Genomic DNA, 9,785 nt, shown 5'->3' on the forward strand with positions numbered 1-9,785 from the left:
AATAGAACAGACGGATCTGGCAGTGAGAACAAGATTCATGCAGGCAAGCAAGGAGAGTGGACGATAACGCAGCTATACTTGCAATTTCTGAAGGAAAAATGATATTTTAGCTTAACTTGAAAGTAAACATGTGTACAAATAGGTGCAATTTTCCTTTTAATTCAAGAACATAAGCCAAGATTGTTTATTAGTTTCCTCTTGAAGCCTATGTTTTGACCCTTTCTAAGGTCAGTTTTTTCATAATACAACTGGGATTCTATATCTACCAAGAAACGTATCTAAAATGAAAATAGTAAGTATAAAAAGGTCATGTGATCTTTAGTAATGCTGTCTTGTTTTTTTTCCAGACTGGTAGAGTGTGTAAGTGGATGAAACCAATTTTAGGGTAATGTAACAAGTAATCACGTATCACATTATAGGAAACGTTATTTTGAATTTAGAATTCTATCTCAATATTATGAATTGAGAGGTTAAAAAAAAGACATTTAGACTGACAGGACATGAAAATTGTATTTCATGTGCCCTTTCTAAGAAAACTGAGTAAGTGTTCAAGTGAAGTTAAAAAGTGATTACCAAGAGTGGTGTGCAATACAAGAAATGATGGGTTTAACCAGTACTGTTGTCAGGAAGACTAATGGAATTAATTTTAAACTATAGACAAAATGGTTATGAAGTCCACGTTTTTAATGACAGGGTGAAGAGGGTACCCATTCTTTTTCTCAATAGGAAAAAAAAAAAAAACCTGAAAGGCAATACAAACTCCAGGAAAACCCTGCAAGAAAATTATGAAACAAATATAAACAAATAAAAGCCGGGTTAATGTTTTGTTTTTCTTTATAAATCCAACCCCCTTTTCACACTGGTTTCACTTATTGTGAGAGGCATAACTGTAAAACCTATAGAAGACAATTGAACATCTTTATGGTCTCAAGAGAGTGAAGGGGCTCTTTAATATAAAAAGCAAAGATCATAAAGGAAAGGCTCACTACTACTTTAAGAACCTGTGTAATTCAAAAATTGCATAAAGAAAGTAAAAAGACAAGTCACAAATTGGGAAAAGATGTTTGCAATACATATAACTGACAAAGGAGTATCCAGAATACATAATGCACTCCTAAAAATCAGTAAGGAAATGACAAAGAGACAAACTACTGAATAAATGTTTCATCAAAGAGAAAATAACAAATGATCAGCAAAAATAAAGATGTTCTACTTCACTGCTAATCAGTGAAGCATAAAATGAAATCACATTGAAATATAATTTGTCAACCACCAATAGCCAAAAATTTTAAAGTTTGAGAATGCTAATTATTTATGCTAATTGTTTATAGTTTAAAATAACTTGAAAGAGGTGTAAATTAATATATTTTGGAATAATGTTGACTGAAAATGCTCATGATTCAGAAAATTCACTCCCAGGTGAATAATCTATAGCATTTGTACCAAGAGATCCATGCAAGATTGTCCCTGTTCACCTTACAACAGGCAATAGCTTAAAACAACTCAATGCCCATTAAAAAAATAATGAATAAGGAAAATTCTATTATTTTCAATAATATGCTATTAAGTACTAAACCAAATGACCCAACGCTGCTACATCAGGCTGTATTCCAGGAACATAAAGTCGAAAATCTCAGTGGCATAAGGCCACAGTGTGATTCAATATCAGAGGATCATGCTACTGTGATCTGGGGCAAAGCTAAGTTTTATGGAACCTGAAGCTTCAACTTCAGGGTCAATATATTGCTGCTCCCTGCAAGAGGGAGAAAATGTCAGAACGTCTGCTTTGCAGCAAGGATGTGGATCCACAGTCCAGGTCACAACAATTCAAGGCCATGAATCAGAAGCTAGCAAGCTCCAGAACCCCTCTGGCGAGGGCAACAACAAAAGCAGCTACCTCATTTCCAGAGGTAATGGGGAGAGTAGTTCTGGTGGCCAAGGTCAATCCCCAAACTAACTCTGCCCCAGTGGGGTCTGGGGGGGTATTCTGTTGGCAAGGATTCAAATCTGCTTCTCTGTCCTCAGATCCTCCCACCCCATTCTTTTAAACATTTACCAAGTACTTGCTGGCTCTGGTCTCCCAGGCTCAGGACTAAGCCCCTCTATATCCAGCACCCCTTTCATTAAGTCGCTGCCAGAGCTAGTGATTGTGGTTTGCAGCTATGAATTGTACTGCTTTCCTCCAGGGTGTGTCTAGGAAGGCTAGAGAGAAGACAGAAGCACCCCAGAGCCTTGTTTCTTCTAAGCTCACAGCAAATTCAATCTAATGACATTCATCACCCTGTGACCTGTCCTCCAGGCACCGATCCCGACTGCCTACCTCTTGCAGTCAGTCACTTGCTTTGCCTGGCTTGCTGTCCTGGCCTCCCCAGTTTCCCTTCCTCCACCTTCCCTCCTTGCTGCTTCCCTCCAGGCTTGTCTAGGAGGTTCTCTGGTTTCTGCAGTCTGGACCCAAAGCTCACCATATCCTGTCTCCTGCAGGTGTGGCCCCAGCCGTAGCTGCTTCCTCTTCTCTAGGGCAAAGAAATTGGCACAATCTGACCCTTCTGTGTCCAGCAGACCAGTCTATGCAAGCTTGATTTGCCATTTTCTCCCCATTGCAGCCCAGAGCAAAGCCTCCTCTTCCACTCCCCCCCATCTCTTACCACATCATGTGACCTTGGACAAACCCTTTTACTTTCACATTTTGCCTGTCAAACTTTGCAGGCTGTAAACTCTAATCTGTCTTACATGGGTTAGTTATATTTGTTTCTTCAGGTGGGACCTCTCCTGTCAGGATGAATCAAAGGTTCACTTTTGGGGGAGCAGTGTGGGGGTGCAGAGGCTAAAGGGCAACCACAGGATGAAAGGCATCTTGTCTGATTTCTTGGTGAAGGTATAGGTCAATATAAACACCAGGGACTTTGATGGGGTGTGGTGCCACCCGCATGGGGAGTATGGAGTCCAGGTGTGTGCGGTGCATGCACGAGCACGTGTGTATGTGTTGGGGGAAGGCAGAGGGAGATGGGGGTGAAGATGCTCACACTTCAGGGGTCAGCCACTGTTGTGCCCTACACTTCGGGGGGAGCGACCACCCTTCTCAGGTGCTGGGTGTGTGCCAAGGGAGGAAATAGCTAAGGGGAAAAAGAGCACCTGAATAGGAGTCAGGTCCAGAGGAAGTGGGGGCCCGAGTTTTGCCTTCCATAAAGAATATGCCTGATAGAACCCAGCTCCAAAAGGGGACTCAATGGAAAGTCAAAAAGGAGGGGGAAAGAAGCATAGCATTTGGGGACTCATTCCTTTCCTGCTACAGGGGAGGGCCCCAAGCTCCCCCACTCCGGCCGTGGTATGTACTCTGCCCCACGCCCCCGCCCCCAAACACACTGGCTACCTCCCCGCCATACATACTAGTCTCCTGACCATCGTGACCGCCACAACCCAGGCTCAGCTAAGGCCCAGGGTGTGCCGCAGTGGACGACGCCCAGCTGAAGCTGCTGGGGCCGCGTGGCAGCACCAGATCCAGGGCTAAGTCGCGCTGCTCCTCCTCGGAGAACACCGGTCGATAGCCCAGCAGCTGCAGGGCGCCCGCACACAGCTCCTGCACCCTGCGAATCTTGGCGAAGGGCAGCGCGTGGCGCCAGGCCTGGGAGACATTGAGCGCGTCCCTGGACGTGGTCTTGAAGGCCTCACGACGCGCGCCTGGCCCGGATCCATGCGTAATGTTGTGGATCCAGGCTTCGAGCTGTGGCGTGAGGCTCAAGCCCGCGAAGGCGTAGAGCGCGCGGATCTCAGGCAGTGGAGCCCGCGCCAGATCCTCGAAGCGCACCAGACGGTAGCGGCCGCTCAAGAAGGGTGGTGGTTTGTGCAAGGCGGCCTCGGCTATGCGCACATGGCTGCGGCACACCTCGCGCACCACGCGCAGGCCGGGGTCGGCCTCCACCCAGGTGCCATTGGTGCCCAGCACGATGCCGTTGTCGCGAGCCAAGGCTTTGGCTGTCTGCTCGCGGGAGCGCAGCACCGCCCGAGGGTCGCGCACCAGATGCACGATGCGCAGGTTGAGCGCGGGATCATTGAGCAGCGGGTAGAGCACCTGCAGGTTAAAGAAACGCACCTCCTTGAGCACCACGTGGCTGTAGGAGTGGCAGGCCTCCTGGGCCAGGCTGAACGGCCGCCGGGCACACAGCGGCTTGCACACAGACTCGCTGCTGATGGCACCGCGTTGGAAGGCGCTGCAGGCTGGCGGCGAGCACAGCGCGCGGCTCACCGCCCACTGGAAGAGGTCCGACAGGTTGCGACGCCAAGGCAGGTAGGCATCGAACACGTCCATGTCGCACAGGAAGACGGAGCGCACCAGATCGCGCACGGCCATGTGCAGCGCCGGGGCGCTGCCCTGCGACAGAGCGGCCCAGACGTGCCAGGCGGGTTCCATCAAGTAGAAGACATCGGGGTGCTGGCTGAAGAGCTGGCCCACGAAGGACGAGCCGGAGCGCCACGAGGACAGCACCAGCACATGCACGCGCTCCTCGCTACCGGCTGGGGAGAGAGGCCTGGGCCGCGAGACCAGGAATAGCAGGAGACCGGTCTGTGCCAGCAGGAGAGCGGTCACCGCTGTGCTGGAGACCCGGGGCAGCCACATGCCGCTGGCCACGAGCCTGGGGAAGAAGACAAAGCCCTTCGTCACAGTGGCTCCCTTGGCCATCCCACAGCCCAACTCCTACCCAGGCCCGGCAGGTAGCAGCCCTGGGATTCTACCAGCCCACGTGGGGAGTTGCTAAAACCACAAAGATCTCAGGCGGGCTGTCTCCAGGGAAATTCAAAGGATGGTATAAGCCATGACCAAGTCCATGCAGAGCAAAAGGCCAGCTGCAAAACACTGTGGGAAATGTTTCTTTGTACCTACCTGTCTGGAGAGGGAAATATTTTTCAGAGTTTCTGCCTTTTGCTGAAAATTTCCTTTAAGGAATTTTAGACTGAACAGTTTGATGGGTGATTTCGCGGATGGAAGCACATCGCCTGTTTCCCGCAGGTTGAATCTGGGCTCTGCCACTTCCTAACCTGTGATCTTGGATCAAACACTTCATCTCTCTCTGTGACTCAGTTTACCCAGTGGAGAAAGAGGATAAAACCAGAACTGGAGTATTGGGATTGTAACAGGGTGGTCCCCAGGAAAGGGGGAAGTTCCAGGTTCCCTGCCCCACCCAAGGGAGGGTGGAGCTGAGCAGGAAGAGAAGAAGCTACAGAAGAGACTGAGGAAGGAAGCAGGATGGAGCCAGGAGACCTGGAGGAGGCCCATGGAGCCTAGAGACACGTGAAGAAACTGCGCTTGTCTTTGGGTCGTGGACTGGGTGACACAGATGTGGGTGAGACCCGTGGAGAGATGACAATGGCAGCTTTTATCTTGATGTTGATTTTGCTCTTTTCCTTCCGGGCTTGTCTGGTTGTTTCTGATCCTTTTCTGTGGGTCCCCACTGGAAGATGCTTTAGACTTGTAGCAGGCTTTGGGGCCTTGTTCTGGGCCGATCCCATATGGATGGACTTTTACCCACGAGGGGATGGGTAACTTTGGGTGCTTCATTTAGAAACTAGACTCTTTGCCTTACCTGTATTGTTTCCTAGTTTAATTAAAGTTCCTTCCCATTAAAGTCTCCTATGTTTTGTGTTGATGCGGCAGATGGCAGAACCCGTTTAGAATAGGCAGGTTTGCGGGGCTTGGGCTGCCCCTCTCCCTGTCCTATAACAGATTGAAGATACAATGATTCCCACAACTGAGAACTTGCATTTTTGGCACAGAGATGGCATGATTGTTTTTAAACCAGCAGCTGCAAGTTTTTTAAGGGTTTCTCTCTGGAGCTGTGTGGGTTTGCAGAAGAAACCAGTGACAGGAGTGGAGCGGTGGTGCCAGGGGAGATGAGAGGGGAGAACAGAGCCAGGCCCCTTGCCTTGCTGAGTTACTCACTGCTGTTGGGGCTGCTTGGAGAGTAGCCCAGGTGGATCACAGATCCATAGGAAATGCCTGGAAGGGCCTCAGGGCCTGGGGAAGTAGGAGGGGGCTAGGTTAGAGCCCAGGGGCAGTTAGTCCTGCACCTTGGGAGGGACCCTGTTTCCAATCTGAGAAAGTTCCCCACCTTGAGGGCAGATCTGCCCTGCTCCTGACCTGAGCTGGGTGCCCCTTAGAAACATTTTCCCAGATGGATGTGAACTGCCCAGCTCTCCCTTTGAGTCCCTTCTTGCCACTTAAGAGCTGAGCTCTGGGACGAATGCCTTGAGTTCTCCAGGACTCAGTTTTCTCTGTAAGATGAGGCTGCTAACAAGTGCTTTCGGTCAGTCTGTTAGGGGGAAATGATAACTTTGTCTCCCACTTTTCTCCCTGAGCTGTACATTTCCTCATTTCCCCTTCCCTTGTAAATAAACCTTTTATTAACCTTTCGCGTGTGCCTGCAGTAGAGCATGGATAAGTCCTTTTAAGCGTGTGGGTAAGGATCCACAGTCAGGCACCCCGTTTTGTATGGGGCTGCTCTACAACAAGTCTGCGTGATCTGTTCCCCACTCTGTCTCTGGTGAATCCTCTCACCCTCCCATACCTCTGGCCTGTACCCCAGCTCTTGTATAAATAAATAAATCTTTAAAAAAAACATGAGGCTGCTAACATGTAAGCTCTCTGGTTGCTGTGAGAAATGCTGCTCCCACTATGCAAAGAAAGGGTTGCTAAGGTGCAAAGACCCTAGAGTTTTTCTCCTCTTTGTACCTGTTGCTCTCACAGTGCTCTCAAGAATGAGCTGCTTTGGAAGAGAGGGGCCTGAATGTTTCCTCCTGCTCTCAAAGCATTTTCTCCCCCCAAAGCTCCCTCCCCTGTGGGTGCCACCACTGAGAGAAGCCAGGGTCTGCATTGTGGGCAGATCCCCTCTCTGCTGCTTCTGCTTGTGAGGAGGCTATAGGAGTGGATGGAGGACCCCCAGGATCTATCCCCGCTGTCTCCAGGATCCCATGCTCTTGCCTGGAAAAAGCTGGAAGACAAGGAGAGAAGCTGCCGATGTTCGGCACATGTCTTCTCTTGAAGTTGTGTGCTCCCCGCTTGCTACAGCGTGCAGGAGAGGACGGCATATTACAACTCACACTGGCTGATACAAGTTACAAGTGCCAGATGCTTTCCACCCATTCTCGGAGCTGGGCATTATGATTTCTACTCTTTAGGCCAAGGACCCAAGGCTTGGACAGACAGTGGGGCAAAATGGGACCCCAATCCAGAACACCCATTTCTAAGTTCCTGGCACCTTCTGATCACAGGTGTTGGCTTCTCCCTCCCTGGGAGATCCCTGCAGCACACTGGGCCCTGATGTTTGGCCCAAACCCAGAAGCCCTGGCCAGCCCAGTCCTTCCCTGGGGAGGCAGGATCCTGAACCCAGGCCAAGGTGTCTGTTACCTGCTCTCCAGGGAAGCCAGAGGTTTTCTTAAGCTACTCACACGATACAGGAACTGTGACTTGATCCTGTTATTGGAACTCAAGAACTAGGAAAGGGATTGAAACATTGCTTACCACACAGGGTATGCAAAGAAGTCCAGATCCCAAGTGGGAGTTTCGATAAAGGAAAACTATGTTCAGCACACCCACCCACTGCCCCAGGGTCCAAAGTTAGGACGAATATGGCAGGTAGGCGGCGATTAGGTGCCTAATCTCTGTGACAGGATTTTCTCCTCCCAACCTCCCTAGGGGATAGAAATGATCCCGGTCTGTTTTAATTGAGGCAGTGGGGTTCAGAGACAGGGATACTCAGTAAGCTTCAGGGCAAGGATTTAACACCAACTGCCAACCCCCCAGTATAGTGCTCTGGGATGGGCCCCATTCATAAACCTCAAAGAAGCCCCCATTCTGGAAGGCTTTTCCCTCCCTACCCCCAGTAGCTTTTATTTTAAATTCTTTGGGAGCCTATATGTATTTTTTATATTTAATTTGGGGGCAGAGGACCTCCCCGGTGGTGCAGGGGTTAAAGTCTCAGTACTATCAAGCTATTGCCAGCTACTGTGACATGAGTTCGATCCCCAAACAGGGAGCTGACCCATATGGCATGGAAGACCTCTCCTGTCTTGCCCGCTGCTCCCCTCAGCAGTGAATTTCAGTCAATCAGCCTGTTCTGCTCCCCACTCTGTCTCTGGTGAATCCTTTGACCACCCCCTGCACCTCTGGCCTACACCTCAGTTCTTGTATGCAAAAATAAAACAAAATAAATCTTAAAAAAAGAAGAACAACAAAACACTTTGGGCAGAGATGGCTAGCATCTACCCCAAAGTTCTAAAGGTGCAGATAAGGACTCATGGGCTCATGTTTTATTTGTGAAAATTAGAAAAGGGGCCATCCGATGGCAGACACAGCTCAGCCACACAACAGAGTGCAAGGAAGTGACATTCTCTGTCTCCTGGGCCACCCAGAGACCCTCCTGGGAAGCAACCCTGCCTCCAATTTCCACCAAGTCTTAGATGGTGATGATGAAAACAATCATATATTTTCAGGGAGGCGGGAGGGAGTAAAGAACAAAAGGCCAAAGAAGGAATAGAAAGTGTCTTCTCTTAATCTGATACCTAGAACTGTTGTAGAGCAACCCCGATACAAAACGGGGTGCCTGACTGTGGGTCCTCACCCGCGCGCTTAAAAGGACTTATCAATGCTCTACTGCAGGCACACCCGAAAGGTTAATAAAAGGTTTATTTACAAGGGAAGGGGAAATGAGGAAATGTACAGCTCAGGGAGGAAGGTGGGAGACAAAGTTTTAAATGAATCCTACCCAATCCGCCGATCAGGAATCCCAAAATGGCACTCTGAGAGCTGGCCGCCAGCCAGGAGCCCGTGAAGCCAGGAGGTCAGCGACAGCGAGCCACCCCAAGGCCCACGTGTTTGGTTTTTATATCCAACCTGGCTGCCCAACTCCACCCTCAGGTCCCAACCACCTTCCCTTTGGTGGTGATGGGATTTGTCTTTCTCAATGTCTTGATGGCTTTGGTCTGGAGTGGGGGTGGAGTCCACAAAACCTGTATGGGATTAACTCAGGACATCCTTTCCCCCTAACAGGACCACCACACAGAGTGGACTTTCTCAAGTCATTGAAACTTTTTTTTGGCCATAAATTATGTGGAAAATTAAATTTTGTCAATATAATACACATAGCTAGAATAAGCTAAGTTATCCCTGGAAATGTATACAAGGAAGTAACCATATTAGTTTTTCTAAGAGAGGAGGGACATAAAATAGCTGGAGAAAGGACATTTCACGATAAATCCTTTTTGAACATTTGAATTTTGACTCACATGAACCTATTTCCTATTTATAATAACTAAATATTAAAATAGTTTTGGGCCTCCCCTGGTGGCGCAGCAGTTGAGCACTGGGTTGCGAGGCTGCCTGCAGCCTCTGCAGCACCAGTTTGATCCCTGGCCACCGGCAAGGGTCCCACAAAAAAAAAAAAAGTTTCAAATACACATAGTTTAAAAAATCAAACAGTTATCATAGTGTTGTTGTAGAGCAACCCCGATACAAAGGACATCCTTTCCCCCTAACAGTGTCATTCTCTTGCTCTAGAATCCTATTGAACCAGTGGCAACCACTTTCAAATTTGTTAGCTGTTTCTTTTGCTAATGATCTTCTTTTTTTTAAGATTTATTTTATTTATTTAGAACCACTGTTCGCCCATACAGATGCATGCGGTTTGGATGGGGCTGAACCCCTCCCCCTGTCCCCATTCCCTGGGTTCCATGTCCCTCAAGCCTGGCTCATGTATATATTCTACACACTGTTCCCCCACGACAACACTTGATTT

The 9,785-nt window shown here is 48.9% G+C and overlaps 1 protein-coding gene across 1 annotated transcript; it reads right to left on the bottom strand.

The window, feature by feature from the left end:
* Window positions 1-3,368: 3,368 nt before the first annotated feature.
* On the bottom strand, window positions 3,369-4,626 carry LOC119250375 (carbohydrate sulfotransferase 6). The gene has a single exon (XM_037518113.1). The coding sequence runs from the start codon at window positions 4,613-4,615 to the stop codon at window positions 3,428-3,430; it is 1,188 nt and encodes a 395-aa protein (XP_037374010.1). The 5' UTR covers window positions 4,616-4,626; the 3' UTR covers window positions 3,369-3,427.
* Window positions 4,627-9,785: the final 5,159 nt, after the last annotated feature.

The sequence above is a fragment of the Talpa occidentalis genome, unplaced genomic scaffold, assembly GCF_014898055.3.
Source record: "Talpa occidentalis isolate TD23 unplaced genomic scaffold, MPIMG_talOcc4v2.1 talOcc4.17, whole genome shotgun sequence".
Taxonomy (NCBI): Eukaryota; Metazoa; Chordata; class Mammalia; order Eulipotyphla; family Talpidae; genus Talpa; species Talpa occidentalis.

Coding starts and splice junctions, on each gene's coding strand:
- LOC119250375 (XM_037518113.1), bottom strand. CDS start 4,615: ATGTGGCTGCCCCGGGTCTCCAGCACAGCGGTGACCGCTCTCCTGCTG.